At 36.7% G+C, this 27,005-nt stretch overlaps 1 protein-coding gene across 4 annotated transcripts in view; it reads right to left on the bottom strand.

Moving 5' to 3' along the window:
• VPS13A (vacuolar protein sorting 13 homolog A (S. cerevisiae)) overlaps window positions 1-26,753 on the bottom strand; it is a 104,104-nt gene extending 77,351 nt beyond the window's left edge. For all 4 annotated transcript variants that reach the window (XM_014942644.1, XM_014942645.1, XM_014942646.1 and 1 more), the window contains exons 1-19: window positions 26,719-26,753; window positions 16,707-16,750; window positions 16,169-16,211; window positions 15,120-15,215; window positions 14,737-14,838; window positions 13,937-14,046; window positions 13,544-13,603; window positions 12,323-12,382; window positions 12,010-12,090; window positions 11,534-11,591; window positions 9,340-9,467; window positions 9,043-9,149; window positions 8,112-8,283; window positions 7,694-7,756; window positions 4,816-4,951; window positions 3,912-4,006; window positions 2,970-3,112; window positions 1,451-1,652; window positions 1,246-1,360 (exon numbers count right to left, since the gene is read on the bottom strand). In XM_014942644.1, the coding sequence (XP_014798130.1) occupies window positions 1,246-1,360; window positions 1,451-1,652; window positions 2,970-3,112; window positions 3,912-4,006; window positions 4,816-4,951; window positions 7,694-7,756; window positions 8,112-8,283; window positions 9,043-9,149; window positions 9,340-9,467; window positions 11,534-11,591; window positions 12,010-12,090; window positions 12,323-12,382; window positions 13,544-13,603; window positions 13,937-14,046; window positions 14,737-14,838; window positions 15,120-15,215; window positions 16,169-16,211; window positions 16,707-16,750; window positions 26,719-26,725 (1,822 nt within the window). In that variant the 5' untranslated portion in view covers window positions 26,726-26,753. The remainder of the gene's footprint in view (window positions 1-1,245; window positions 1,361-1,450; window positions 1,653-2,969; window positions 3,113-3,911; window positions 4,007-4,815; window positions 4,952-7,693; window positions 7,757-8,111; window positions 8,284-9,042; window positions 9,150-9,339; window positions 9,468-11,533; window positions 11,592-12,009; window positions 12,091-12,322; window positions 12,383-13,543; window positions 13,604-13,936; window positions 14,047-14,736; window positions 14,839-15,119; window positions 15,216-16,168; window positions 16,212-16,706; window positions 16,751-26,718) is intronic.
• Window positions 26,754-27,005: the final 252 nt, after the last annotated feature.

Below are 27,005 nucleotides of genomic sequence, written 5' to 3'. Positions count from 1 at the left end.
ATAAATCATCATCAGAACCAGAATATTTGGTGGAAACGAGCAGACAACCAAGCATATTGAATTTAAGCAAATTTTATCAAAATAATCTCAGAAATGAACTGTGGTATCAATACGTTGAGCATTGCTGGAGAAGTTTCTGATAGAAAAGACAAGTATTTTCACCTATCTTTGACTGGTCTGACATCAGTCCTTCATTAAACAGCTCAGTTAGAGAAGAACTAATGAACAGAAATACAATTGATGCCTGATTTCATTCCTGATTCTAGCCTGATAAAAGCAAGCTATTAAATATATATTATGCTTGAGTTATCTGTGTATCTGTAACTTCTTTCACTTACTATCAGTGGATATTCAGATTTTTTAAATGTATGATTTAATGATTAATAGGTTACAAATTTAAACGAGGTTAAAGAAAAAAAAAAAAAAAAAAAACAAAACTTTCCTTGACTATTTTTTTCCTTTTAAAAAAAAAATTATACGTGAAATCTCCTCTTAGCATCCTCTCCCATCCACAGCCAGAGACAGGACACTGCACTGGACACACTTCAGATCTAGAAAGCTTCAGACATCCTGACTGAAACACTTTAATTCCACATACTTCAGTGTTAGTCTTAAAAGTGTTCACCATTTTCATTCATGTGTCAAAAAATAAGATCTCTAGAGATAAAAAGCTAAGATGAAATGAGAACTAGAGGAACTACTTTAATGTTGAGTAAGTGAAAGACAGATAAATATAGTTTATATAACTTGATCTGAGTCAGTTGAGATCAAAATCAACATTCACTGAGGAATAAAGAAAATGGAAAACACCTATACAAAGGCAGACAGCGTCCTGAAAAGCCACAACTCTGGAAAGGATTCAGAGGTTTCATTAGAGGACCAATATCTGTATGAAACAATTTAGGCCATTTAGATATTCAGATGAACAAAATAGAAAAGTTGGAAGTAATAAACTGTTTTTAACTCTGCATGGAGTTCAACAGAATAAATACTGAAATACTACCTTCAGGGCATGGAGCATATTTTACAAAGACAGTTGAAGTTGAAAAAGATACAGACATAAAATTAGCCAATACCTAGAAGAAAAACTTTGTAACGAGATTGAAGCATTCAACTTACTTAGGTGTTGTGTTAGAAAGCCATGACTTGGATCCATGCATGTCCATATGAAAAGATATAGTATTTTCATACTCCTAGAATCTAAATTCATCTAAGTGTGCAATCAGCACAGCATGCAGCACTTACCTGTTGATGTTTTTTCACGGAACTCTTCAAGTTTCATCAGAGTTGCTGATGTCAATTGTTCCAAATGTACATCTTTCGGAGGCCTGAAGAAATCCACTAAGCTGTTTATTGTTATCTGTTAATATAAAGCAAAAATAATATATAGCAAATTTACAATTAAGTAAGACTTTTTCAAGATTTATAACTTATTCATATATTTACTTACAGCATCATAGATTATTTCCAGTGGCTGCGATTCAATTCTAAGCCTCTGATCTGCTTTCTCATCCAAAGGATTAGTCTCAAACATTATGCTTAAGAGTGAGGTACTCTCATCTGAATAGACTGTTCGAGAAGACAGGAGACAAGGTGTGCACTTTTCTCGGGATGTGCCTGTAACCTCAAGTGATGTAACTTTTGTTTCAAATCTGTAAAGAAAGGTAAACAGCATGTTCAGATGTAATATCCATCTGGCTACAACTAGATGGTACGAGTATGAGGAATAAGGTGAAAGCAAGAAAAAAAAACCCAAACCACAACACCATCACCACATCTCTACCTCAAATATAAATAGCTTTGTCTAAAGATATAACACATATCCATGTGTTAACTGTTTCCATTTCATTACCTTTTGTGTCTATTAGCTACCTTTGAGTAAAGAAGAAAGGGGCCCAAGTTATTCACTTCATACACTTTTCATGAGGACAGGTGCCAGGGCAGGGAAGAGACATGCAAATGGGAATTCTGTAGTGTGAGCTCAGTAATTAGATAACAGAGTTTATACTCGGGAACAGAGATACAACAGAGAATGAAGGGTTTCAGTGCAGAGAAATAAAAGAAACACCACAAAAGGAGCACATTAACAGCCTTATCACTCTGAGGAAGTATTTTTTAGGTGTTGGATTTTTTTTTTTTTTCTTTTTCAGTACTCTATCCACCTCTTTAACAGCTCTCAGTTGAAGATCTCTATCTCCCAACACTCAAAGGAAAGTGTTTCACTGTAAAAATGTAACATTTTCTTCCCTTTTTCTTAGTACAATAGCACTATTAGGGCCATTTAGATGTACAAGGCAACAAACAAAAAAGCTGCAAGAAACTATTTTTTTAAAACTATGCACAAAACTCAGCAAGATCTATAGTATCTTTATATCATACATAGAGTATACTAATATGCCCCAAAGTAGAGGGGACAAGGTTTAAAACAGGAAGGCTACCCTCCCCCAGAATTTTTAAGTCATCACATTTGAAATGAAAAGAAAGTATTTCATATCGCTGCTTCTCATCACCTATTGTGAGAGCACAAAACCAAGCCAAAATTGTGAGTTTCTTCTTTCTTCTACATATCTAAAAGCTCAACTGAAACTCAAGAACTTTTCAGTCATGTTAAACGCCTACAAACAGTTACAAGATCACCTTGCTCAGACAAGCTTCTAAAGGAGTAACAGTCACTTCTCAAAGCATGAAACAAGTTAGTAATTGGATTGCTTGCATATAACAATGATAAACTGAAAAAAAAAGAAGAAAGTCTGTTTTGGCACAAAAAAAATCTGAAGATCAAGAGAACTTAATCATGGAAACAGTATCCATTCCCTTTCTCCATTAGTTGCACAATGACTCTGCTCCCAAACTGCACAAGAAACAACAGTGAAAAATGGAAGTTAAAGATAATAACAGAGACTTAAAATTCCTATCAGACATCATCAACATTTCATGAGGAGCAAAAACATTTTGATAGAGAAGTTCACCTTATTGCTTGTGCACCTGGTCGTTGGGTAAATACTGTACTCAAGCCAGTTAATGCAAATACTACCAGCTCAGGAGTTTGCTTGTTTTCCCTTAGTGATATAGACATGCTTAATAGCTTCATGGAGAACTTCATGGCTTCATACTAGATATGCAGGAAAAACAACAACAGCGGATTATAAGATATGGTAATATACATTTCATTACAGTTTATGAAGAGATGAAAACCACAAATATCAGTTTGATACTGTTTTTCTACTGCTATAAATAGCTTGTATCATAGCTGGTGTGAAAGTCATTCCCAAACAATTCCTACAAATAGGTAGCGTTAGAGTAAGAACAGACTGCACTTACAAACATACATCTTTGATGTCTCTACACCACATTTTGAGATAAAGGGCCTCTGAAACACGGCTGGAAGGCAGTCCATTGGCCTGTGCATGGTATCTCAAATAAAGATGACTCATCAGACTTTCTGAAACGTTGCTCTTCCTCACTACAGTCCTTCAATCACTTTTTTCCTTATCTATTCACCTACTTTACTTCATCTACTTCGTTCATATTTAAGAATTCAGCAAACCACTTATTGCACTTTCTTTAAAAGTTTCTGAATATTATAAGACCATACATAAAGTATTTCATAAATTAAACAACAATACACTACTTATATGATTTTATTCTAGCTTGAGTGAGGAAAATTTCATTCTGAACTTTTTCAGAATATCCAAAGTAAATTCTATAACCGCTTTCCTGAAATTACATCTAAAGGTGCTCTGTTCTGCACAAAGCCAGCATACAGTAACTTAATTAAAAAGTGTCAGAACAGTATTCAAATATAGAGACAGCTCTGCAACTAATTTTAATAGTTATTTCCTGTCATCTTTAGATTTTTATTAGTAGAGGAAGCTACCAATTTTTTGGTATTGTAGTTGATTATGACTTACTGATTTTGGAAGGGTTGGATCCACAGCTGTTTCACTGTATCCAATTGCTGCATAAAGTTTAGCCTTCTCTTCACATGTCATCAGCTCTTCAAGACCTATGACATTGCAAAAGGTTAATCAAACTCAATATAGGTATCTCAAAAATGAAAATACTGCCATACACTTTCCAGTGTTTGGTAGCTCTACAGCATACAATAGATACTGTCAACATTGTCCTGAATTAGTAAAACCCCTGAGGTTTAAAGTCTTGAGTCTCCTAAAGCATGCTTTAAATGCATTTATACCTTTATTCTGACCTACTCTGTTTCCTAGCTTGCTAAATCAAGAAGTTTGCATGTATTATTACTTTCTAGGTTTCACAACCTTTACTAGCTGCCCCGTACTTAAGTGAATCAAACTCTAACACACTGCACGATATGCCAGATTATAAAATGAATGGAAGTAAAATTGTTTACACTCCATTAACTGCTACTGTTTTCTAGCACTTTTTTCTATTCCCCAATCTTCTCTGGAGATATTCAAAACCCGACTGGACATGTTCCTGTCCAGCCTGCTTTAGGTAAACCTGCTTTGGCAGTGGGGTTGGGCTAGATGATCTCCAGAGGTCCCTTTCAACCCCTACAGTTCTGTGACACACAGTACACCATGCAGACTAAATGCAAAAACTGTGGCAGGGGAAAGCACAAATTAAGTACAGTTCAGAAAGACCTACAGAAGGAATTTTAAGATAACCCTGTAACACATAATTAACAACTTCACCAGCAAAAAAACACTATGAGAAAATGTAAATGTCAATAATTTGATAGTCCCAATATTAAACAAATCCAAAGCTCCATTGCTAGGGACCTATTATTGTAATAAGTCTTTTTTAATAATAGAAAAAAAAACCAATAAATGAACATACTTGAACCCTTTACTTCTTGTTTTTGTTCATCCTTTTTTTCACCTGACCAGCTCCATATCCAACTAAACCAGCCACCAGAATTTTCATCATCTTGTTTCACTCCTGGTCTGTAGATTTTTAATCCAGCCTTAGTTGCCTGAAATTTAAGAAATACTCAAACAAGTCATTTTCTTCATGCTTCTTTCTTCATTTCCCCTAAGAAAAGTATAGACCCAAGACATGCTCTAACCCATCAAAACATCATTAAAGAGCCACTGAAAACACGGTATGTTATTTTTTAGTATTTCTTCTAATAACTTTATCAAGTACACAGTGCATCAACAGATCAATTCTCACTTCCATAAGATCAACCACCTTTGAGTAAAAAGAACAAGCAAAAGGTAGCTGACTTTAAGACAATATGTGTTTCTTAGATAGCAGATCTTCTCTCTAGCTCCCACCACCAAAGAAATCCACAGTAAATATTACAGAACATTACAACAATGCACTTAAAAGGAATTAATTAGGAATACATATGTAATCAATTAAATAGCCAATACGGACCAATTTCAAACAACGTTTATATTTTTCATTTCAAGATTGATGTGTAAAGCAATAATAAATAAATAAATAAATAACACTACTCTTGTAATAAGAGTATTTTGAAATAGAGTATTTACTCTAAGGAATATAGAACACTATTCCTGGATCTGATACATATAGCTACAAGAGTGACCAAGCCCTCTCTTGTCCCACATTCATTATGTCAACAACTAGGGGATGTCCTGTCTGATGCCAGTGACGATTCCAATACTGAGTCCCTACAGAAAGTGCAAACCACATCCAAACTTGACCACTGAAAGCTTGGCATAAGGGATGGCAAATGACCATCAAGCGATCTAAGAGACAGAGGAGTTCTCTAAACTGGGCCACACAAACTAATTATTTTTCTTCATGACTAATATGATCTGAAAAGATACAAATACTTGCAGATAAGCCCTGAATTTAGAGACGCTCTAGTGAATGTGACACCCTAAAGTGAGTCAGGGATCCCTTCTCAGCACTCAAAAACCCAAGATGTTTCTGCAACACAATTAGAGAAAACAACTGGCTATAAATCAGAACTTCTCAGGGACTTGTCACATCTGTCCACCTACAGGCCAATGGAAGGCAGAATTTACCACAAAAACATAAAGGCTTCTGAACTGATAGTACTGGTTCACCTCAGAGAGATTATGCAGAACGTCAGCTAAACAACACAAAGCCTCAAAAAGTTTGAACAAAATACTCCAAATTCCTCTTTATAAAGGACTTCAAGTCATCAAACAGTCCAAGGAAAGAATGGACAGAATCTTAGAAGAAAGTGCTGTTAAAGTTATGAAATTAGAGTTTTCTAGGACACCAAGGAGCTGACATTGAAGGAAAATTGCCATGGAGAAAAAGAAGCGATGCTTAAAGCTATTCTGATTTAGGTCAATCATCTACAAAGTCTTCTCTAGACTAAAAGAACAAAATTTCTCAAGCTGTCTGATACAGCTGTCTTGGCTCACCAGAGCTGGTGTTTGGTACTTAGGGCACTAGTGATAAAGATTAAAAAGCCGTCTATGGTTTGGTATATAAAGTTCTTGCTACAAAGTTCCCAGAAAATGTGATGGTACTGTCTTCACAAACATGAGCTCTCGGGAGCGTGATTTCAAATTCAACTATAAGGTTTGTTTTTAAAAAAACAAAAAAGCTTAACAAACAGTAGGGTCCCTTACTGGCTTTACTCAACCCACATCTAAAGGGGGCTCCGTTACATTTCTAGTAGACTTAAGTCTGTCAGGATATCGAGTTAGTAATAGATTCGCCTCTTACAAATTCCTTGAGACTTTTTTCAGAGTTATGACCTGATACCAATAAGACAGATGGGTTCTGACAGATAGCTGGAGGTAGAACACTGTTTAGGATCACTGTGACATTTCTCATGAAAAGCACTTCAATTCAGCCAAAAAAACTGATGGGGAGGGGCATGAACACTTCTGGTTCTGTAGAAATCTGAATAACGATAATAGAAGTATCCAAATATGGGTGTACATATAAACAACTAGAAGGAAAAAAATCAAAAGTGATTTATGGATTCCTGTTTAGAGTTTTGGTTCAGAAGCACCATATCTATCACTGCAGCAATTGCTTCAAACCATACTTAACATACTCCACCAAAAAAAAAAAAACCCAAACAATTCTTTCAAGCACTGCCATAAGAAATTATCAACTTTCATGCAGTTTAATTGACAATACGTTATTTCAGATTCCAAACTTCACATTCTGCTTACTTTTAGTCACATTGACAAAGACCACTTCACGTATTTGAGAAAACCTACACAGATTTCACTTTAGTCTCCTGGAACGATGCTCAGAAACTACACTGAAAACTAAGCAGTACACTAACCTAGGAAAAGCAAGGCTAACAAATTAAGTATAACTACTCAAGTCTTATTACCTTGCCTAATTGTGATTATCTACTTAAATGTATTCCACATTTGCAAACAGTATCAAAAGGTCAACATACTAACATGGAGGTGTTCAGCCTACATAATAGGGTATGGGGACAGAAAGGAATAAACTAATAGTCTAGGCTGTTGCCATATTTTCCACAGTAGATCTTCCTCACCAAAAATGGAAAGAATTTTATCCCAGATTGGTTATTCTGAAGAAGCAGCATATGGAGCTATTTACTTTTTGCTTAATTACAAGCTGAAATTAACTGTGCCTTATAATAACAAACGTGAAATACAAGGAAAATAGAAAGACTGAGCGATGCATAATTCAATCACTAGAACTAAAATTCACATGACTAAAATCTCCACACTTTAATGTTGCAATTATTCTTAGACTCACTTAAATGATGAAACTTTACCTCAACTTCTGCTTGTTGCCTTGCTAGAGTGATGTTAAAAATATCCAAAGCCTTTTCAAATTCCTAGAAAGGAGGTGAGAAATTATTTTTGACAGTTTCATTTGGTTAGATTTCACAGCTCAGTTTTACAGGAAATGACAGTAAACAATTCTTTCAGTGCAACCCAAGTTAATTTGCTCAAGCTGAAAATTTGAAATAAACTTCAGAAAGAAAAGCACATCAGTTTTTCTTCTCTGCAGTTACTAATTTAAAATATTATCTAATATGATTGTTAACACTACTCACAGAGAAAGGTACTGATGAAGTTGCAAGTCTGAAAATTTTATTTTACCTTAATGCTGACTTAGAAAAATGCAAACATTTAAGTTTAAGAAAACAAGATGAACAATACTTAAGCCTTTAATGAAAAACAGCTAACCTCCAAAAATTTTAAGATTTCTTCACTAGGTTTTTTTGACGTTATCTTTGTTTTATACATCTCTTTATAGTTCTTCACTTGTTTCCTATGGTGCCGAATGTGTTCCCATGACCACATCTGGAGCTTAGGTTGAACATTTACTTCAAGGATACCAGAAATAACATACTTCCACCTAAAAGCGAAGACAAATGAAGCACAAATTACTTTCTTTTAGTATACTGAAAGGACACCTAGAGCTATACAGACTCCCACTAAATACGACTTCAAGTTGTGAAAGAGTGAAACCCCTTGTCTAAAATCACACTTCTGATCAGTAGAAGAACCTAAGGATTTTTATTTGGTTTTTTTTCTACAAAGTTGACAGGTCGCTCTTTTCTAAAATTAAGAAGTAACCTTGTACAAAAAGGTCCCACAAATATATATACGTATGTGTGTGTGTGTGTGTGTGTGTGTGTGTGTGTGAGAATAATAAAAAAAATTGTCAGGAATCTTCTGAAAAGAAACCAAATCTCTGCCACCTCTGTTGGAAACATTTGCCTATTTTTACATGCTAGCTACATTCTTGTAATACTACCCAACATATAATGGAGTCTCCTTCATTAAAGCTCATGATATTAAAGTTAGGATATTAAAGTGCTATCAGACTGAAGTTTCTGATAATGGTCTTTAAGACAGCAAATGCAGGCTTTAAAATATTGTGTCCTCACCTTTGGTTTGAGGTCCTCACTCAAAAATTTTTTAATACGCCTAGCTTAAGAAAAACAAACAAAAACAAAAGAGAAGACTTTGTTTCACAAGGAAATTATTCTAAACTCTTAAGAAACTTTAAGAAAATTCTAAATTATTTATTTTCTTAAGAAAGAAAAAATCCCTTGGTAATTATTTCAAATTAATAACTAACAAATTATTTTCAAAGTCTGAGGTTGCCTACCATGTCTTGGCATTGTTGTGCAGCGGAACATCAGGTCTGTACTTCCTATATGGCAGATTTCGAGTCATCATATCAATAGACTCAAGCAGCTCCATAACACTGAAGTACTAAAATAAAGTAAAATAAAAAAAACCCACAAACAAAATAAAAAAAAAAATCAAATTAGGTGTTATTGCCCGAGAACATGAATCAAGCTTTTCCTTAAGAAAATTATTTACAAAGAAAAACAAGACGAATTATTCTTGCAAACTAACTTTTTTACCACGTTACATGGAACTTCAGAAAAATAGTTTATACCTGTGGCTTATTGAATTCAACAGTAATATCCTGCAAATTTACATCTAAATCCATTTTTGGTGACGAAAAGTCAACATCCGATCGAGGATTCATAAGGAGTTTGGCTCTAGCTGAAATTGGGCGGAATACTAAAAAACAGAAGTTGATATAAAAACTCCAATTAAATAATTTAAGACTGCCAAAAACGATACATAATGCTTATCAGCTCAAGTTATTATTATTACAAGCCAGATTATTCATATAAAAATGCTAGACTTTAAAACACACAAAAACATTCAAAATAATATAATCTATACTCAATTTCCAGTCTCATTCTGGCAACATTTGTGGAACACGTATTTGTGAAACATTTTCACAAAATTTCCTATATGCGGTATTACCTGGCAAATGTTTCAATTAATAGCTCATATTTACAATAAATCTTTTTTTTTTTTTTTGCTATAGTATAAGCTATTTATAGTACAAGATAGTCTCAAACATAGCACTTACTCCACTATAATAACTCTTATTCCACAAGGACTTTTTTTTTAAGTGTAACTAATGTTTTATACTGCTCGATAAATTATACTCACAACAGTGGATAAAACCAAACATTGCACATTTCTAAATCCAAGCCCAAGTAAGCATAGAAAAAACAATATGGAATAAACCAAAAAGTATTCTGAGTAAAAATGTTTTATTTATTGTACAATTTGGCAATATCAGGCATTCAATATAGCCTTCAGAAGCCATGTTCAGTTCAATTTTTTCATCTGTTTCACCAATTGATTCAACAATGAGAATTTGCATATTACTTCAATTTGTGTAAATCATACTTTTATTAAATAAAATTCTTTTTATTTCAATGGAAATACTAAAATTTATCTAAATACCAAAGTCCATCTAAATACCAAATATTCTAAACTCACTGAAAGGTTCATACAGTGGAAACAGACATTTTTGCAAGACGAAACCACGTTTACATCAATTTATCTTTGTATCATTAGAAGGTCTGTATTTCTTTTGAAGCTTGTTTTACTTTTATCTACACATATTATGTGGTAGCATTTCTATTCATTTTCTCCCTGCATTTAGCTTCCTACATACCATTTTTCACCCTTCCTATGTGTACTATGTTTGCATTTAGATCAAATGACAGACACAGACTTTTTGCTTACTACCTTTTTATGTCTCAATCTAAAGAGTTGGTCTAAAAGAGCCAGAATTTTCATTTATCATGGAGTGTCAGCATAACATAATTCTTTAAATATCCATGTCTCTGATGGCACTTTTGAGTCTGAAAATTATAAATCCTGAGTCCTGCAATTTTGCATACAACTAGTTTGTTTGACTTCTATGTAAAGACTTAGACAACTGATGACATTTAAACTTATTTTCTTATAAAAAGAGTCAAAGCCAGGAACTGAAAATTATAAATCAGAAGAAATTCCTAAATAGTTCTCCAGCAGCCAAATAAAGAGCCATAAATGGCTTCCTGTTTCACGTAATGGTAGCAAGAAAACCCAGTAACACGCACAGTGCCCTTTTTAACTCTGGCTACAGTGAATTGAGGACTGACTTGCCACAAGACAAGCCACTTCAAAGGCCATACTGCCTTGTCAACAGTTACTAAACAATGACACATACACACGGGAAATAAAAACTATGTATCCTCCATACAATGAAAAGTAAACAATCGCCATATATGAATGGAGCCAATGCAACTTTCAGACCAAAGTAAGCAACATTCAAAGTAAAACAACTTGCAATATGGCAACACTAAAAAAACCAAAATTGCTGATGTTTCAAAGTGGTGTGATTACTGTTTCACCTCTAATAAAAAAAAATACGCTTTGCATAAGGTAAGTCACCTGAAACATATTAATCTATTACTCAACCAACCTGATTCACAAAACTTATGACACAGGTATTATTGTAAAACTTCTTAAAATAAGGAATTATCAATGGATGTGAACAATAAGGACTTATGCATGACATATCATTAGAATGATTCATAACTCAAGACTCGTACTTTAATCAAAGCCTTTTTAAAGCTACAGATATTGTATTCATTTACAGAGAGACAGTTACTCCTACAAGAGAACTAAACTGCACTCCTTACAAAGATTTTTTTCAGTAACAGCTAAAGTAGCAACCTCCAAGAGGCTTTAAAAATTAGAAGTATACACACATATACATATAAAATACCACTTACCAAAATCATAGCCTTCTGGAATCACATTGTGGCTGGCAACTCCCTGTTTTAAGTTTACCTATACAGAGAGTTAAAAATAAGGTACGTTTTTTATTTCACAATAGTTTTAAAATCTAAAATAGTAGCATTTTAATACAGGTTTCAGATAATCCCTCTGATACACAAGTGTTCATCTGTTTTAAACACAGCAGGACTTGTATTTTTGGCAAATAAAAAAAAAAAATCACTGCACAGTAAGATGACCATACCTTGTGTATAATTTTATAACTGGCAAAAGACTTTCTTTTTTTTTTTTTTAAACTTCTTTAGATGGGTATTGTTCTTCTATCATATAAAAACTATTTACTATTTTTCCATAAAAACCCCTCTTTATAACAAGACAATTCTCCAGGACATTGACATAAATGGAAGCAGAATTGAATGTGAAGTATGCTCTATGCTAGAATACTAGATACATTATCTCATGCCTTACTTACCAATGATTCCTCACAACCACGATGGTAGAACATCTCCGATTTCACATTCCAGTAAGCAAAAAGGTTATCCAGTCGTACAAGCTGAAAATACAACAGAACATATGTATTAATAGCTACAAAATTTAGAGTAATAATTTGGATTTCACACAGTCTGGATGAATAAAAATATTCAGAATGTTCATGGCAGAATACACGCTCTTATTTTAGAGCCTACACAGTTACATGTTTTCTTGATCTGACTTTCTGTGGGAGGAACTCGACTTCAGCTTGTTTAATTGACAATTCTTTCTTTAGCATACAGTTTATACCGTACCTTGTAGAACAACTTGGCAGTTTCATCGTGTAGACATGGATTCCAATTCTTATCTGAAGTCTAAATGAGAAGTAAAGAAAGTTATTCCAATATCTATAATACACTTTAATATCAGTGAAACAAACCAGCAAAAAAAGAAAGAGACAAATATCATCATAATTAAACTGCACTGAAAATAATGGGACACTATCTTCTGTTTTAAGATTATCAAGCCATTATTTTAAGTGGAAGCTTGATAAGGCTACTTCCCCCAAAAAAACATAGATGTATGTGCAGTGACTGTCAAGGCTGCACAACAGGAACCAAAAGACTCTTGAAAATTGTTTTCAGTATTGCAAACTGTTTTCCTTTACACCAGTATTATTTTTAGGCAGACTCTTTGGAAAGAGATAAACAAGGGACTAGAATTCTCTCATAATTCTGGAAGTAGCATTTTAGTGCTACAGAAACACTATGTTATACTTTTTCAAGGCCAACATGCATTTCAAGAGTGAAGTAATAAGAACCCCAAAGCTTTTGTTCACTATGCAAAATGGTTTAGGGAAAGGGGCTGTCAAAAACCTTTCAATGTGCTAGGAACAGGAACTCACAAGACAATTATTTCATTCAATAAAGTAATATTTAGTTACATATTTTCTATAAGATTAACAGTTACACTTTAAGAGCTACTGAATCAGAGCAACTCAGCAGCATCAGCACACTACTGCTGCTACTAGGTAGTCTTCCAGAAGAAAAAAAAACATATACAGTCTATGATGACTACTATTAAGAATTTAAAGTGGAGCTTGCAAATCAAAGAACTGAGCTCCATCTTGAAACAAGATGCCATTCTCTTATTTATTTTTTTCCCCTCTCCAAAAGATCAAGTAGTAACTTCCTTCCTTCGTGTTCATGGCAGCTCCAGTAAAATATTCACCGATTCTGAATAACCCCAATCCAGCAAAGTCTGATACTTGACAACCACAAAGTGCAGTAAGCGGAATAAGAATAAATTCCTCCAAAATATCCGTTTAAACACTAGGAATTTACCTTTAGTGGCACCCCACAACAATATTTATGTTGGATCTGATAAACCAAGTAGTTATCATTGTGCATTGCTCATGATTATAGGTATACTTTCATTAGACAGTCTGTTACCACACAGCACAATATTACACCAATACATAACTTAACCTTTATCAGTATACATGAACATGCTTTTTAGATGAAAAATGAAATTACCTGCAAACTCAGATTCTGAAGTGAAATCCCAAATGACAAGGGATTATTCCGATTTGTGATCTAATAGAGCAGGGAAAAAATACAAAAAAAAGGATGATGTTATGCTCTAAATTTAGATTTGGAAGTAAGTAGCCAACAACTAAAAAAATATATATAGAAAAGATCTGATAACCAAATCTTCTTTGTACCCAATCATAGGCCTATAAATATCTTTATGTTTGGTACAAGCTTTTTATCAGTTTTCACTATTTTTTTTTGAGACTATGAAATTCCCCAAAATTTACTAGGATTCTCTCAATGCGGAAAACAACTAGGAGAAAAGAAAGCAGACGGGTTCCTAATTTCATGTTACAGTGCACAACCTCTTATGCTGAGATATATAAAAGTACTTACATCATCTTCATAGCGAATATGGATGTTGGAAATTTTCACCTGAAGATTTTTAATCACCTGAGTGACTAGTTTTTCTACAAAAGTGTCTTGTTTCTCTTCTTTTACTTTATCTAAGTTAAAGGAAAAGAATTTAATATTTTGCTTGCATTAAAGTATTTTCAAAACTACACTACATAAAACAATAACCTAATAAAATTTGTATGATAGATATTTAGGTGTCGGTTACATAACTCTTAACTGTATAAAACCATGTCCTTTCAGTATAATGTATAACATCCATAGCCTCAGACTAGATGGTTTCAGCTTTATTACCTGCTGCATGAAGAATCAGGTTGCTCAAAAGTATGACTTGTACCCACTGATATCAAGGTGGCCAATACATGCTTCTTGAAAGTACAGGAAGTTGAATTTAAGATGATAGAATTTAACATGTATCAAAGAACAAATTAAACAGAATCTTTAAGTATTTCTAACTATAAAAATTCTTTGCTACTGGAAACAAAGACGAATTGTTTCTTATGAAAGAAGAGGAAAGAAAATGTCAGGCAACATGTGACACAAGCAATATTTCAGAAGTCTTATCTATATCAGATGACATGAATGCTTGAACGTTTTTATTTTCAGGATGCCTGTTCAGCAATACTGATGTCCGCTACACCTAAAAATTTGTTACTAATAGGATTTTAAGCATCAGGAGGAAAACAGGAATCTAAAATACCTGATGTGAAAAATCCAGCACCTTTCTGAATTGAAAAAAAGAAAGAAATAGCGTCACTTTCATTAGCTTTACCCACTCTTACCTCGATCAGCTATTTTCTGCTTTGCTTCTTCAATCCTTTGCAATTCCCTTTGTCTTGCTTCCAAGAGCTGCCTGGCTTCTTTTTCAGCATCATATTTTATGCCTAAATAAACAACGTAAAAAGATACAATGCAAAAAATCTTATATGTTTTGGAAGATGCTGTTTCAAAAGCAGTAATTTTCATCCTTTGTTAATAGTTCTGTATCAGTAAAAAATTAGATGACTAAATGTAAACTACTGAAAGACACCCCATAATCATTATCTAGTTGTATGTGGTAGGAGTATCTATTAGGAACAAAGCTCATAAAAACAACATCAACCCATTCCAGACACTTCCGAAATCCCACCAATCTAGATTCACTTTTTTCTCTACATTAACTTACTGGCTGTGGGCACAATAAGCAAATAAACTCCATCAAGAACTGCCTCAACAGGTTGCGTGTAAAGGTTTTGCCATGGAATCTGTAGGTTAAGTTGACCTACAAGCACAGAAAAGTTGAAGTATACAGTTAAATAGTTGACTGGAAAAATAAGACTTTAGAAAGATAATCAACATTAACTACAAAGTCTCTGGACAATTATTATATTGGACAGAAGAAACAGTGCATCTGAGGCACATGTCCTTTGGGATATGTGTTTACACAGCACACAGATGAACACGAGGCAAGTTTTTCCATTAGCAGAACTATTAAGTCTTCAGTCTTCTCCTTACTCCCTTGAATTACATTACTTCTTCCTAACAGCAACCATCTGTCCTTGCAAATTCACTGCAGCATCCTCATAAACAAGAAAAGCCTGGGCAGCTCACACATGATCAGGCAGCTAAGTACTCCCAAATGCAGAATTTTTAAAATATGTGTTCTGTGGATGAGCATCTTTAAGTAGTGAGCATGTTTTGCGAACATGGGGATCCTGATGTTACAGCATCTCTCATTCTTCACACAAGTGCCAACTTTAATAAACAATTAAATCAGTCATAGGAAAATATACATACTTCCAGGGTGGACTTAAGGGAAATACAATAGCTTTAGATTTAGTTTCCTTTAAGAAACCACTAACTTTTATAAGAAAATCAACTTGCAATGAGAAAATTTTTCATATTATCAAAAACAGGGAAGGAGGACAGAAAGGGAAGGGGAAGGCCAAATCAATTGCAGAGTCTTGCTAAAACAAGGGTTGAGATCCCGTCCTGTTCAGTTGCTCGTCTTTGCTGTGTTGGGTTCTTGTCTCATTAATAGTGGAGTGATTAGACAATACTCCTGTAACATCTCAGCTTAAGAAAAGAAGCTTCTTCTAATGTTAGAAGAGACAAACATCAGAGTGTACAAAGCATGCACATCAAGGAAACTAGGAAAATCACTTGCTTAGGATGCCTAGAACCACTTGCAAGTTCAGTAACTCCTGCATGGGTGTATGGGAAAAAGTAACTTACCAATATGTCCTGCCTTAACTTTAAATGGCACATCCAGCTGACTCTGAAAGAAAACATTTTAGAACAATTAAGCTCATTTCAGCTACTTGTGAAATGTTCCCGTTCAGGGAAATTTATATTGCGACCACTGAACAAAGCCCATTCAATATAATGGAACAAGCAAGCGTTTGGTTACTGATTTAGAATGTTAAGCCATGCTAGGCTACATGCATTCCCAAGAGCAGGTTTCTAGCTTCATGAGCTACAGAAAGAAAAGGTCTTTTGAGCATTGCTTTCGACAAAAACACATTCTTTCAGCAATTGCTGAGAGTTTTGCTTTTGAAAAGAAAACACAACTAAATGAACCCAGCACACACCTTCACCCTTAAATTTAATCTCAAATTAGACAAGTCACACAAGTGCAGAGAAAACAAAACAGTAAGTTTCCACTTAAAAGATCATGTATCCTAAAAGATAAAAAAGAAAAAGCAAGTACAACCCCAAATATTGTTCAAGAATCATTTTTGCCACAGTTTTATTTTTATTTTCACTAACTTACCAGTGCATTTTCTTTTATTTCAAGATTCTTTAGTGCTACGGCTCCTAAAAGCAGAGAAGCAGAAAATTAAAACTACAATAAGTGAAGTAGTAGCGGTACATGCTAAACTTCCAAAGTTTGAGTCAGTGGTCCCTGGCCTGTGGTTCTTCAACTCTTTAACATGGAAGACATCCACAGCATATACCTCAAATATCAATGAAAGGTGATTATAAACACACTTACTTCATGCTACAAAATAATAACTGAGATTTTCTTATGCATGTCCATGAAAGAGAACCTAAGATTCCACAAAGTAAAAATGTTGGAAACTACTGTCACTTTTTGTAAGGACGCATTCTGAAATTAAAAGTTTGCTTCTTTTTCCTCAACCATCTGCTTCCTATGCTTGTGAAGATCTAGCAACATTAAATTTGGTGCGAATTTTTAGCCCCCAAAAGATCTTACAGTTGCAAGTTATTTTTATAAGCTTACAAAAGATCAAAGGAAGCATTTCAGTAAATGTAAATTTTAAATGTTTTAGACAACAATAAATTCAGTATTTATTGAATGTAAATAAATTCAATTTATTTACATAATAAACTGTAAACACAGAAAATTTTAATTGCAAGATCTGTTTTTACAACATACTGGACATCAGACACTTGCCATAACAAAGAACTGTTGGAATGGACCAGGAAACTTATAAGCTTCATATAGTCTGAAGCAACTTCAGATTTTGGCAAATTCTATAAGGATGGAATGAACACCTACAACGGTTACCTTCAAATTACCTGCATAGTGTTAACACATGCACATGGAACAGACACCTGATACAGCTGAGCAGGGGCATAAATGAGATTCATGAAACCAGAAGCAGATTACAGGCCTGGCAAGGAATACAACTTGAGATTGCAAATGAAGATTTGATTGACCCAATAATGTTTTCCTTTTTCGGGCTGCAAATTAGAAATGGCCAAATATATGGGGAGACAGGAGCTCCAACAGTTTATTTCTGAACATGAATGCATATATGGGTATTTCTTGCAGTTATACAAAGTTCTGATGTAACTGGACTACTGTTCAAAATACCGCCAGTTTTGGGAAACTGGACCCTAATCTCAAAAATGCATTCATTAGAACAAGTTGGCTTGAGTTGAACTGATGTGGAAGAGCTGATCAGGAAAATTAATCTATGCATCTTTTAGTACTCAGAAAATACTATAAATTTTTTAAATTATTTATTTAATTTATTCAGGGCAACAATCTATTATCATTTTCCAGTAGAATTCTATACATCTGGCACGTGCAATCATCAGCCACTCTAGAGAAATACTATGTGCTGAAGGATGTTTATTGAGAGCTGATGGTTCTGCTTTTAAGCCTTACAATACACACATATTGACAGGAACATTAGAAAATTTAAAAAAAAAAAATAATCAAAGAAAGCATTCCCACTGGGAGTCTGTAACTACTCTAGTAATTAGAACCAGTCTACATAGTCTTCGTAGGTAATCACAGAATTGTTGGAGTTGGAAGGGACTTCTAGAGAGCATCTAGTCCAACTCCCCTGCTAAAGCAGGATTGCCCAGAGCACATCACTCAGGACTGCATCAAAGTGGGTCTTGAAAATCTCCAGAGAAGGGGACTCCACAACCTCCCTGGGCAGCCTGTTCCAGGGCTCTGTCACCCTCACCAGAAAGAAGTTCTTCCTCATACCTGAATGGAACTTCCCATGTTCCAGCTTGTGCCCGTTGCCCCTCGTCCTGTCACTGGGAACCACTAAAAAGAGTCCGGCTCCATCCTCCCTCAAACCGCCTTTTAGATATTTGTAAGCATAGATAAAGTATGCCCTCAGCCTTCTCTTCTCCAGGCTAAAGAGTCCCAGCTCTCTCATTTTTCCTCATAAGGGAGGTGCTCCAATCCCTTAAACATCTTCATTGCCCTACACTGGACTCTCTCCAGTAGTCCCCCATCTCTCTTGAACCGGGGAGCCAAGAACTGGAGGCAGTATTCCAGGTGTGGCCTCACCAGTGCAGAGTAGAGGGGAAGAATGACCTCCCTTGACCTACTGGCCACACTCTTCCCTAGGCAGCCCAGGATTCCATTGGCCCTCCTGGTGACAAGGGCACATTGCTGGCTCGTGGTTAGTTTACTATCCACTGGGACCTCCAGATCCTTTTTCTCAGAAGTGCTTCCCGGCAAGTCCACCCCTAACCTGTATTGGTGCCCAGGGTTCTTCCTCTCCAGGTGCAGGACGCTACAGTTGCCTTTATTGAACCTCATTAGGTTCTTCTCTGCCCAGCTCTCCAGCCTGTCCAGGTCATGCTGGATGGCAGCACAGCCCTCTGGAGTGTTGGCCAGCCCTTCCAGTTTGATATCATCAGCAAACTTGCTGAGGATACACTCTGTCCCCTCATCCAGGTCATTGATGAATATGTTGAACAGGACTGGGCCGAGTATTGACCCCTGGGGGATACCACTGGTTACAGGCCTCCAACTCGACCCTGCTCCATTAATGACAACCCTCTGAGTCCTGTCACAAAACCAGCTCTCAATCCATCTCACTGCCCCCTCATCTAGCCCACACTTTCTCAGCTTCTTTATGAGGATGTTGTGGGAGACAGTGTCAAAAGCTTTGCTGAAGTCAAGGTAGATGACATCTGCTGCTCTCCCCTCATCCAGCCATCTAGTTATAATATCACAGAAGGCTATGAGATTTACCCTTGGTAAATCCATTTTGACCGCTTCCAATAACTTTCTGATCTTCAACATGTTTGGAGATCACATCCGGAATGAACCACTCCATTAACTTCCCAGGGACAGGGGTGAGACTAAGTGGCCTGTAGTTTCCTGGGTCCTCCATCTTGCCCTTTTTGAAGACTGGAGTGATATTTGGCTTCCTCCAGTCCTCAGGTACTTCTCCTGTTCTCCATGACCTTTCAAAGATTAGATAGAGTGGCCCAGCAGTAACATCCAGTTCTCTCAGCACTCGCATCAGGGCCCATGGACTTACGGATGTCCAGTTTGGCCAAGTGTTCTCTAACCCAGGCCTCCCCAACAGAGGGAAAGTCTTCCTCTCTCCAGACCTTCCCCCTTGTGTCGAGGTCTGGGATTCATGAGGGACAGCTTTAGTAGTGAAGATCAAAGCAAAGAAGGCATTTAGTAACTCCGCCTTCTCTGTGTCTTCCACCACCAAGACACCCACCTCATTCATCACTGGGCCTACATTTTCCCTAGCCTTCCTTTTTCTATTGATATACTGAAAGAACCTCTTCTTATCTTTAACTGTAGTGGCCAAGCTGAGTTCTGCTTGAGATTTTGCCCCTGCATAGCTTTGCCACACCTTTATATTCCTCATGAATTGCCAACCCCCTTTTCCAAAGACCATAAACTTTCCTTCTATTCCTGAGGTCCAGCCAAAGCTCTCTATTTAGCCAGGCTGGTCTTCTTCCCCATCGGTTCATTTTTCAGGACCTGGGGATGGCCTTCTCCTGTGCTTCTGAGAGTTCCTCCTTGAAGCATGAGCAGCCTTCCTGAGCACCAGCATCCTTCAGGACTGTCTCCCAAGGGACACTCTCAACCATGCTCTGCCCTTTGGAAGTCCAAGGTGGCAGTTCCATTGGCTCCCTGCCTTGCTTCTCCAAGAACTGAAAACTCGATAATTTCATTATCACTCTGCCCAAGATGACCTCCAACCTTTACATCCCCCACAAGACTTTCTCTGTTAACAAGCAGCAGGTCCAGAAGGGCACTTTCGCTGGTCAGCTGTGTTATGAAGTTGTCTTCCACCACTCCAGGAACCTCCAGGACTGTTCCCTCTCTGCTGCGTTACATTTCCAGCAGACATTGGGGAAGTTGAAGTCCCCCACGAGAACAAGGGAGAGCAATGGCGAGATCTCTGCCAGCTTTTTATAGAATATTTCATCAACCTCTAGATCTTGGTTGGGGGGGTCTATAGCAGACTCCCACGATGGTGCCTGCCTTACTGGCCTTCCCCTTGATTCTTACCCATAAACACTCAACACTGTCATTCACATTGTTGAGTTCTAGGCAATCAAATCTCTGTCCCTAACATAGAGGGCCACCCCCCCGCCTCTCCTTCCATGCCTGACCCTTCTGAAAAGCCGGCAGCCATCAATCACAGCACTCCACTTGTGATAGTCTTCCTACCACATTTCTGTGACGGCAACTATATCGTAGTTTTCCTGCTATATGATGGCCTCCAGCTCCTCCTGTTTGCTGCCCATGCTGTGTGCATTCATATAGATGCACCTCACCTGGGCTAATTGTCCTGCCACTGTTTGGGGGGGACAAGCCCTAATTCCCACCTGACTATGCTGAGACCCTTCTGTAGTCACCAACCTATCGTTACCCCTCATGTCTTTGCTACCACATGGATCACCATCGCCTGTCTCCACTGAGATGATGGACTGCAAGACCTTGCTAGTACCTTTACCCACAAGCACTGGCATGCTGCTCCCAGGACCCATTTTAGTAAACCCGGTTTCATCCCCATCCCCCTTCAAACCTAGTTTAAAGCCCTTTTAATGAGCTCTGCTCATTTTTGTCTCAGGACCCTTCCCCCCCTTTGGGTTAGGTTTTCCCCACCTGTTGCCAGCAGGCCTGATGTCCTGCAGATCAACCCACGATCAAAGAAACCAAAGTCCTGCCAGTTGCACTAGTCTCAGAGCTAGGAGTTCATCTGCTGGCTCTTCCTGTTTATCTCCTCATCAATTCCTGCTACTGGTGGGATAGAGGAGAACACTATTTGTGCTCCTGATCCCTTAACCAGCCATCCCAGGATGAACAAGGGAACAAGGTGAAAGTTTTTATGTACCATTGTGTTGATTTCTACTCTAAATTTATTCTCTCATAAAGCTGACCCTCCACTGACCATTTTAACACTCACTAGAGAAAGTTTCATTGTATCAGAGACACTAAAAAAAAAAAAAAAAAAAAGAGAGAGCATTTACTTCTCCAAGAAGATATCACAAATTGTAACTGTATTCATGGCGAGTAACTCTAATGGTATCGAGAGCAAACATTCAGGTTTGTAAGCAAGCTACCATACATGACATGCAATTTTTGCACATGGGTTGAGCCACGGCAAAAATGTTCACAGGCAAAATCTCTAGGACTACCTGACACACGAAGTAGTTTAACTGGGTTTAGTTTCTTCACTTTCACTTTCAGCTAAGCAAACATTACTTCTCATTTATCAAGGATTTGGCATATGCCACATTTCAGCTGAGGAACAATAACTTAAGCCGCAATAATTTGGCAGCCCTAATGCTTCTAAAAACAAGGTACTGCAAAGCAAGCAAGGATTTTTATCTCAAGCACTTACATGTAGTATTTCATGATGGAGAACTATAGCTCGTTTTAGCTGAGCACATTACAATGGCAGAGAACAAACATGGAATCGATACTGTTTCAAAAAAGGAGGCTTTGACAATTCTACATGAAAAGTTGGGATTGGGGTAAATAATTCCTCACCATTTTTTCTATACCTATGATTCTACAATTAGTAAGTTTAAAGGCTTTAGTTATAATCATTAAAAGAGATAGAAATTAGGAAAACTTCAATCAATTCAATTTTAGTATAAAACTACGATACACATTCACCAAAATATGACTTTACTTACAAAAACCTTGATTGAGGGTCTGACCACAGCAAATGGACTACCAAAGTATGGAAAAGGCTACTACTGAAGTACTATGTTTTGTATATTTATGCAACCTCTCTTTTTTCTTGAGAGAGAGTACAGGAAAGAGATTGACTAAACATTCCTGCAAGTACACATGAACTATTTTCAAATTTACCACACTTCAGCTGGCTACCAATTCTAACACTTACAATTCAAAATACAGTAATGTCAGTGTTCTCTTTCATTGCCAAAGTTTAGTCACACTATCACACTCGTTTCACTTAATGAAACAATGAAACATAGCTCCAAGTGCAATTCACTGAATTCTGACTCTTCTGCTAGGGGAAAAAAAAAAAAAAAAAAAAGGAAAAAAACCCTTCACAAACAGAAGGAGGAAAATCAGGGAACAGAGGCCTGACACAGGACATAACACAGCTACTGAATTTTATGACTTGGAGCAAAATCAATGGATTTTAATTGCAAGAATTCCAAAAATACATCAAGATTTGGTTGGTTGTTGGGCTTTCCTCCCTGTTGGGGGCAACTGCGTGTTTCTTTGTTTTGATGACAGAAGTGCATCCAGATAAAACCCCATTTGATGGCTTAAAAATTATCCAAATAAGCAACCCCGAACACCAACTACAAGTAGTTGGAATAGTATAAACATCCAGGGTTAAACATGCAGGCTAACAGCCAAAACAATAATAGAAGCCAGAACACTTATAAATACCTATACCACAGTCTAGGACTTATTTGGAATATATTATAAAGCAAATTCTTAGCTTTGCTGATCTCTGGATATTGTAAATAATTCAACAAAATCAAACATTTGTCAAAATTCTGGAACAAACAGGTTTATAGTTTTAATTTTAGATACTCAAAATAACTTCATGAATTTGAGTGCATGAACCAATATCTACTACCAAGGACTTAGCTCACAAAAAGAGATCTAGAAAATAAGGTAACTCTCAGTAACTTATGTTTCACCAAAGAGGTCTAACTGAAATTTTGTTATAGATGTCAACAGAAGTTTAAGAGGGGGAAGAAAATTAATCCACATAAGAATTCTGCAGATTTAATTTATGTATTAATCATACCTCTGCTGTCCTTGTAAATAAGAACAGGGGGCAGGAAGGTCAGATGAAAGAAAGAGAGATGAAAGATAATAGGCATCAGAAACCAGAAAGACCTCAGCTGGTATCTGACCAGTATCCAACACCCCTGGTCACATATTTTAACAGATTTTCTGTTTTTTAGCAACAGCATTGTCAGCTTGCAAACCCGTTTGATCACTTTATACAAACTGCTGCCTTTGCCAGTCATTTCCCATTTGCATTTGTGCTGTTAATTATTCCTGTTTAAGCATACCTTCTGGAGACAAACTGTAAGCCTTTGAGGATCCGAGTGTCTGCCAAATACCTCCTTCTATTGACGTCTACTGCAAAATAGGTCATGAAAGGCAACAGAAACTACTAGGTATTTGTCATCCCTCAGTCTATTCTAATTACTAATATATAAGAGGGGGATTGCACCTGCTATGCCTAGACAAAGCAAGGTATGCAAAAGTAGTCATCTTTTATTATAGTAACAGGTATAGCTGGAAAGAAAAAGAAAAAAAAGTAAAAATTGCTTGTGCACTCACAAACTTGTGTCAATTATCTGCCTATATCATCTACCATAGCTGCCCCAAAAAGAGACACCAGCTATTCAAATAACAAGTGATGTGAAGTGAGATACATTTGAGACATTACCTAATAAGTAGGTGTGCCCAACACACCAGAGAATTAAGTACTTTAAAGGGCAGTACAGAGGCTCTGAATTAAGTTATTTAGATCCAGTCAAAAGAAAACAGGGACAACATGGACTTCGGTTCAGTCTCTGATAGTGTTTGGAAACTTCACTTCCTCTTGAAGATAATTGTCAACATCTTACATTGCTTCAATCATCTCTTCAGGGTCCAGAGCATTTGAAAATATCTAACTTACCTAAATACTTATCTAACCTGTTTATCTAAGCCAAATACTTATACATTTGTTAACGCAGCTCATTGAAACTACCTTTGTAAGTGAAGACCAGAACAAGAAGAGGTTTAAAACACTGTTCTTCCCAGCATCAGCCATCCAATAGCCTTCCTTGATAGCTGCCTAACACAGTAGCTTTTTATTCTGCTTCATACCAACGCAGTTCTTAAGGGATATGACTTCTTTCCCTGTTACAACCCTTCTTGTTTCCAATATGGGCCTTACATGTTCAAATTACCTTTTTTACTTATATAGGTTGTCATACACTCTCCTTCCTGCATTACCTTTTATGTTTTAGGTCATTCAGTTCTTGCAGCGCTCTCAGCCACGAGTCTGTTTCCAGACATCACACTTTTCTTTAGTACTGAGTCAGTCTGCATTTTTACCCTTCAATATGAGGGGCTTTTTAACAAGGAAACAAAAAAAATTTAAACATTTCTGTGGTTATCACTGTGTTCATGTATGTCGTTTAGAGCAGCATCACCATGCAACTTTACTACACAGATTGAATCTGGATAGCTTTAAAATGGCATGCTGAATTCCCTCATGCAAACTGAAATGAATGTTAAGCCTGTATTAAACAGTCATTAATAAAAGCTCCCAAACTTACAGAAGCTGAAACTATATAAAGTTAGTTTTTATACATAGATCCAGAGTCCACAACAGGTCGCCAGTCTTAATCTAAAAAGGTTAGCTATAAAACATCACAAGGACTTAACTTGTTCCCTACAGCATCTAAAAAATCTCCCTTGGGTATTTAGTCATTCAGAGGTGAGGAAATATATTCCCTTTAAAATTTAAGATAAAGATATATAGCACCTGTGCAGTGCTATAGCACCTAAAAAACACAGGCTGTTTCAGGCAGAAAAACTTTCCTTTTAATCACTACTTTGAATAGATTTAGAACAAATTCATTTCAAGGCTACATGGTCTATGTAAAATTTAGCAAGCTTATCATGTCAAATAGAGACAAACACTGTATGAAAACGCACAGCTGTAATGGAAACACTTTCAGAGCATGCAAACAAGCATGAAATACTACTAAGTTTACATAAAATATGAAGACAAAAAACAGTACTATTTCATAAAAAAAAATTTAATTACAAAATTTCAGTAATTAAGAAGCCAATAAAATTATCAGTAGACTTCAGATATACTGTGAGTGTAGGGAACTACTAATCAATGAAACCTCCATATAAAGACAGTTATTACTACTAGTAGTTACTGCCTTTTAGATAGAGGAATGCAATTTATGGTCCTCCAAGGTACTTGTAATGAAAGAAGTCTTGCTGATGTGCATGCCATTAAACAGTTTAAGTTACAAATGCAGGTGAAATCATCATGCAGTAGACCAGGAAAAAATAAACCTCTACAGGTGATGCTTCAACAATGCTACACAGCAGCTCTGGGCATCTCAGAGCAAGATGCAGCTTCATATATCAATTTGCACACTAAGGAAGTAAACAGACTATGTAGAGAAAAGCTACGGTTAAGCAGAATTTAATGTAAAGAAAAAATACACTGAAGTCTCAATAATAGTAAAACTAATTGAAGAGGAAATACCAGAAAAATCCTGAAATCAAGTTCCACATACATCGAAAAAATAATGTAGCAGCTAAATATCAAAACTCTAAAGTAAAAATTAGTGAGGTTTGTTTTGTTTGGGTTTTTTTTTGAAGTGGGAGAGCTAACACGCATCTACTGTGGTAAGAGTTGCCTCATGAAAGCTGCAAGAGTAACCATCAGCAACCTACAGAGCTTTTACCTTTTTGTAATGTATAAACATTGTGCAAAACATTTACAGAATGTTCCATATTTTACATTAAATATTTCACTTGCCTTCCCTGAACAGAAAGAAGAAACTATGATAACTGAAGAACTTGCTAAGTACACAAATCGATTAGTTTGACATGCTTTTGCTGGAAGATGCAGTAATTTCCAAATAGGACACACATTATCTGTAATAAATATGATATATTGGGCCATACTGATACAGATCAAGGACCAGTACTTTCTCTCCAGCCATCACACATACTGTTGCAGTGTTAAGACTTCACACCTGCAGATGCACGAACACGCACATAAACACAACCTGCACCTCTGTGTTTGCTTTTGCTGATGCTGCAGACATCTGGAACGCACACTCAACACCAAGCCAGGAGCGGTCACTGCACACGCATCTGTTAATTGTGCGTGTCTCACTCTTCTTACGCTCCCTTACTTTGCCCAGACATACCAGAGAGACACCCTTGTTGCTGTTTCCTCGTACACGCGTCACTAAAGGCAGGTCAACAGAGCGCATTCAGAGCACCTTCGTCCCTGCAGAACTGGCATGCTTATTTACTTCTGCAAATTATTGCTTACTTCGCATAGCACAGGTGGTCACGGCCTCTGCAAACACCTGTGACAGTCTCTATTCCTGATTCCTTAAGGCACAAATACCCTAGACCTTCAGATGACAGCACCTAGAAGGCAGGGCACCTCGCTGCTGTTGGCAGAGAGGCCAGTCACTCCCACCGGCACACCGCCGACACCGAAACGCCCTCAAAACCCCAGGCGCTTATTTTCAGTTTCACATTCGGGGGCGGGGAAGAAGCCGGTAAACCCGCTCGCTGCCGCTCGCACTCCCGGCCGGGCCAGGCTGCCGGCTC

The sequence above is a fragment of the Calidris pugnax genome, unplaced genomic scaffold (assembly GCF_001431845.1).
Source record: "Calidris pugnax isolate Ruff unplaced genomic scaffold, ASM143184v1 scaffold109, whole genome shotgun sequence".
Taxonomy (NCBI): Eukaryota; Metazoa; Chordata; class Aves; order Charadriiformes; family Scolopacidae; genus Calidris; species Calidris pugnax.
The sequence above is the reverse complement of the archived record's forward strand: the minus strand, read 5'-3'. Positions and strand labels throughout refer to the sequence as shown.